Here is a 5,365-nt window from a genome sequence, read left to right on the forward strand (position 1 = left end):
AGGCAGGGGTGTGGCTATGGCGGTTGGCTGAGGATTGGGTGGCTAGGGTTCATACGGTTGTCTGGCCAATGGGCTTTCCCATAGGAACAGACTAATCGGACCGTTCCACCAACGCACCCAGCCAAGATACACGACCCCATAAATGAATTGGTCCACCGTGAAAACACAAATGAGGTGAAACATGCAGTCAAAATCTAACGGCTGAAGAGAGACGAGGTGAAAACACAACCGGACGGCTAGGAATGCTCGAAATCGGGGGCTCGCCATGGAGGCCGGTTGACTAGCATCCTAGTAGTTATAAAACATCAAATCGATGTGTGAGGACATAGGTGCCTTAGTTTTACTTTTTTTAGTAGGCATATGACTGTAGTTTGGTAGCTATTTCTAAGGGTTACAATGCAATTGGATGATTTCACCGTTACAGGGAACGTATCTCACATAACAATAGAATCTCCAGCTTGGCACACCAATTTTCGTCCCCTCCTAGTGTGTCGGTGCATCACTCAAGAGATTTTAGACACTCTTTCAGGTGACTTGGCCCATGTACACCCGTAGGACATTCTCTTCCGACTAGGTAGCCTTACTCGCCAATATGTTTTGATCATTTGGCTTTCACAGTATATAATTTGTACTATCTCTGTACCAAAAAATATAAGACGTTTTTGCAGTTCAATTGAACGTCTTATATTTTGGTACTGAGGGAGTAATATGTTTCATACCATGTCTCCATGAGAGGTTTATTGTCATCCAAAACTTGTACGCGATATATAGTTGCCCTTGGGGCTTAGCATATTATTAGGATGGAGCTTTTAGGTTGTACCACCATGGATCTAAGCATGACACTGCAAATGGCCAAGTGGTTGTAATATTTCTTTTCTCCAATAGCAAACCATAGTTGTGTATATTTATTTGTGGAGAAAGACCATTATAACGTATATGTATACAATACTTTTGACGAGTAATACTTCTCATCAGTGGATAAAGGAAAACACAAAGAGACCTCAAGTCAAGAGAAAAAACAGAAACCGAGTGCTCACTTACCAACTACGTACGTAATGTTTGACAACTACTATGAATTAACAACTAAGACGTGGCTTCAAAGGATCTTTTCTTTGCGCAACAAAATACCAACTTAGCTGGGGACAAACCAACTTGGCCTAGCTGTATATATGCCACCGTTGTTCTCAGATGGCATGTACACGCACTCCGGCTTATTATCCTGCATACTGTAGCAGTACGCCTCCCCAGACTTGTACTCATCATGAAAGTAATAAATCCGTGTTCCACCGCCGTCACGATCGTCGCCAAAGGTGGCATGCTAGCCATCCAGGAATAACTCGTGGTCGCCACCGATGTCGTTGCCGGCCACCTTGCGCCAGACCGGCCCTCCGTCACCTTTCTCCGACCCGGACGATAACTCGAAGAGTAGGAACCCCTCCGGCCTAGAGGACTTGATGCATATTTTGACCAAAAGCACCTTGCCCGGCACTGCAACAAGGCGGAGGCAACTCGACTCATCCGGAGCATCGCGGCCGGAATGCTTGTACCTGAAGTTCGAGGTCGCCGGCGGCAGGTCGACCTGGTAGAGAACCTCGAGTGTCGCGGCGTCGAACACCACCGTGACACCTTTGTTGTCCAAGGCGAGCGTCTTGCCCTCGGACTCGGAGTAGGCGAAGTCAGCGAAGGCTACGTACTGTGAATTGGGGCTAGCTACCTTCGTCCAGGCCGCGTCTCCTGGTCGGCAGAAAACCATCCCCGTATGTCCACGCAGAAGGTGATACGCCATGATCACCATCCCGTCCGCGCTTGCCGCCGGAGTACTAGGCGGGACATGGACGGCAAAGGTGAAATAGTGTGATAATTCTAGGTGCGTGTTCAAGAACAAAGTAACAGGTCTAAGGCAGTCATCTTGATCTTGAACGTCCGATGCCAGTCATCTTCGTGCGCACCACCACCCATGTCTGTAGGCGCTTCTTCATGATCGGGAGCGTGCTCGTCACCCAGATGCGTGACCTCGGACGGGGCGCTGCCGTCATGAACGGCGTTGAGATTGGGCTCTTCATGATCAGGGGCCTGCTCGTAACCCAGATACGTGACCTCGGACGCGGCGCTGCCGTCATGAACGGCGCTGAGTTTGGGTTCTTCACGATCGGGAGCGTGCTCATAACCCAGATGCGTGATCTCGGACGTGGCGCTGCTGTCACGGACGGCGTTGAGATTGGGCAGCGCGGCCGTAGCGGCCGTGGGCAGGTGCTTGAGGTGACAGGAGACGTCGCGGGTATCGACGACGATGGACCAGCCACGTGACAAGGGGTAGACGAGCGCGTACACCGAGCCGCCGCGAGGAGCGGCGCTGTCCTGGGCGGCGGGAAGCAGGAGGCGCGGCGTTGGTCTCACGGCAGCGCGCCACGCCCGGCAGACGGAGCGGAAGATGGCGACTCCCATGACGGCATCGCGCGTCCTCCGGCCGATGGGTTCCAGGAGGTCCAACGGGAGCTTCAGCCAGTCGGGTTGTTCGGCCATCGTCGTGGTGCTGCTAGTAGGGGACGTACGGCAGGAGCACCGCGGAGGCAAAGGTATATATGCACGGAAGTAGTATGTTTGTAGCTCCAGTACAACTTATTATTTATGGGAACCCGATCGGAACACTACTTGTTTCGAGAATACGAGATGACCACGAACAGCACGTTGTGTGCGGCGGAGTCCGTGACGGATCATGCGATGTCGCCGCGGACCGGCCGGACTGCCGACCCGACTCGAACGCCTCGATCGATCGATTCGATATAAATATCCACGACCGAGCAGCACAGCCCCATCGTTCCAAAGCAACCGAGCGAAACACACGATCGTGAGGACTCGCCAAAATAGGAAAGAGCGGCCGCCGACGACAACCAGATGCAGGTCTTCGTGAAGACCCTGTCGGGCAAGACCATCACGCTGGAGGTGGAAAGCAGCGACACCATCGACAACGTCAAGGCCAAGATCCAGGACAAGGAGGGCATCCCGTCGGACCAGCAGCGGCTCATCTTCGCCGGGAAGCAGCTCGAGGATGGCCGCACGCTCGCCGACTACAACGTGCAAAAGGAGTCGATGCTGCACCTGGTGCTCCGCCTCCGCTGCGGCACCACCATCAAGGTCAAGACGCTCACCGGCAAGGAGATTGAGATCGACATCGACCCCACCGACACGGTGGACCGCATCAAGGAGCGTGTCGAGGAGAAGGAGGGCATCCCGCCTGTGCAGCAGAGGCTCATCTTCGCCGGCAAGCAGCTTGCCGATGACAAGACTGCCAAGGACTACAACATCAAGGGTGGAGACGTGCTGCACCTCGTCCTCGCCCTCAGGGGCGGTGGCTCTTGCTAGAGCCGACTAGTCATAGGGTATAGCTGTCGTTTTTGTTACGTTAATATTTTGGTAGTTTAAAAGATCAGTTATTTTTCCTGTTGGTGTGGAGTACTATTTAGAACACTTGTTCTTTAATTTCTAAAGAGGGAAAAAATGTATGAGCTGGTAACCTCACCAATCTGCACAATAGACGTTCATATTATTTTGTATATTTGAGATGGTACTAATCTATCTATATATCCTGCCTGTAAGTTAAAGACGTTCATCGACTTGCAATAGCGACTGGGCAGGCCCACCGGCAAGCGCCGAACGCAAGGGGCGACCTCAGCGTCGCCGGGATCTGGTGCGCGGCGAGGACGCTTGGCGCTATACGGTTTCCTTCGCTAGGTGATGGCTGAAAGCTAAATAAAACTGTTGCTTATTGATAATTTGGTGCGACATACAAGAGTATATAAGAGGGTACAAACCGACTTGGGGTAGGGGTACAAAACTGACTTGGACTAGAAGTCGTATACCATAATGACTACTCTAACATCCCCCCGCAGTATCAACGGCAGGCTCGACGACGTTCAGACTGAAACAGATATCTTGAAACGGCTTAGTAGGCAGTGCCTTGGTGAAAATGTCAGCAAACTGAGCCGTAGAGGGAATATGAAGCACCCGAACCTGACCAAGAGCAACCTTTTCACGAACAAAATGAATATCAATCTCAATATGCTTTGTGCGTCGGTGTTGAACTGGATTGCTGGTCATGTAGACTGCTGATATGTTGTCACAGTAGACAATAGTGGCCTGCTCAATAGGCCTGTGTAGCTCGGAGAGTAACTGCCGAATCCAGATTGTATCTGCATCGCCATGTGCCACAACGCGATACTCAGCCTTGGCCGACGAACGTGAGACTGTATCCTGTCTTTTCAAAGACCAAGAAATCAAATTGTTACCAAGAAAAACACAAAAACTGGAAGTGGACCTTCGAGTGTCAGGACAACCAGCCCAGTCTGCATCAGAGTATGCGGTAAGCGAGTTTGGAGAAGAATTATTGAGGTGGAGACCATGATTGAGAGTTCCTTTTAAATACCGAAGAATGCGTTTAACATGATTATAGTGAGGAACCCGGGGATCATGCATATAGAGACATGCTTGTTGAACAACAAAAGAGATTTCAGGACGAGTAATGGTGAGATATTGGAGAGCACCTGTTAGGCTACGATAGAGAGTATGATCGGAAAAGGGTTCACCGGTAGCCGAAAGTTTAAAACTAGTATCGACAGGAGTGCGAGATGATTGACAGTCAAGCATACCAGCACGATTAAGAAGATCAAGAATATACTGGCGTTGGGAAAGAAAAAGGCTGGAGGAACCGCGAACAACAGCAATGCCTAAGAAATGATGAAGGAGTCCTAGGTCAGTCATAGAAAATTCAGATCTAAGAAGAGAGACAATATGATCTAAGAACTTTTGAGAGGAGGCGGTAAGAATGATATCATCTACATAGAGAAGTAAATAGGCAGTGTCAGAAGTTTGATGATACACAAAAAGAGAGGTGTCGGAGAGAGATGGAGTGAAGCCTATTGTTTGAATGAAGGAGGAGAAGCGTTGAAACCAAACTCGTGGGGCCTGTTTAAGACCGTAGAGAGATTTCTGAAGAAGACATACATGAGTTGGAAAGGATGGATTTTCAAAACCCAGAGGTTGCTGGCAGTAAACAGTTTCTTGAAGGGAACCATGGAGGAAAGCATTTTTAACATCAAGTTGGTGAATGGGCCATGAAGAGGAGACAACAACACTAAGAACGGTGCGAATGGTGCTATTTTTAACAACAGGAGAGAAGGTTTCTTTGTAATCAATTCCTTGTTGCTGAGAAAAGCCACGACAAACCCACCTGGCTTTATATCGTGAGAGGCTCCCATCGGAGTGGAACTTTTGGCGAAAAATCCATTTGCCAGAAACAATATTTGTATTGGGAGGACGAGGAACAAGTTGCCAGGTGTTGTTTTAAAGTAAAGCATTATATTCTTCT

The 5,365-nt window shown here is 49.8% G+C and overlaps 1 protein-coding gene across 1 annotated transcript; it reads left to right on the forward strand.

The window, feature by feature from the left end:
* The first annotated feature begins 2,696 nt into the window (after positions 1-2,696).
* On the forward strand, positions 2,697-3,574 carry LOC123168627 (ubiquitin-NEDD8-like protein RUB2). Its single transcript, XM_044586511.1, has one exon. It carries the CDS (start codon positions 2,896-2,898, stop codon positions 3,361-3,363), a length of 468 nt encoding a protein of 155 aa, XP_044442446.1. The 5' UTR covers positions 2,697-2,895; the 3' UTR covers positions 3,364-3,574.
* Positions 3,575-5,365: the final 1,791 nt, after the last annotated feature.

The sequence above is a fragment of the Triticum aestivum genome, chromosome 1D, assembly GCF_018294505.1.
Source record: "Triticum aestivum cultivar Chinese Spring chromosome 1D, IWGSC CS RefSeq v2.1, whole genome shotgun sequence".
In the NCBI taxonomy this organism is placed as follows: Eukaryota; Viridiplantae; Streptophyta; class Magnoliopsida; order Poales; family Poaceae; genus Triticum; species Triticum aestivum.

Coding starts and splice junctions, on each gene's coding strand:
- LOC123168627 (XM_044586511.1), top strand. CDS start 2,896: ATGCAGGTCTTCGTGAAGACCCTGTCGGGCAAGACCATCACGCTGGAG.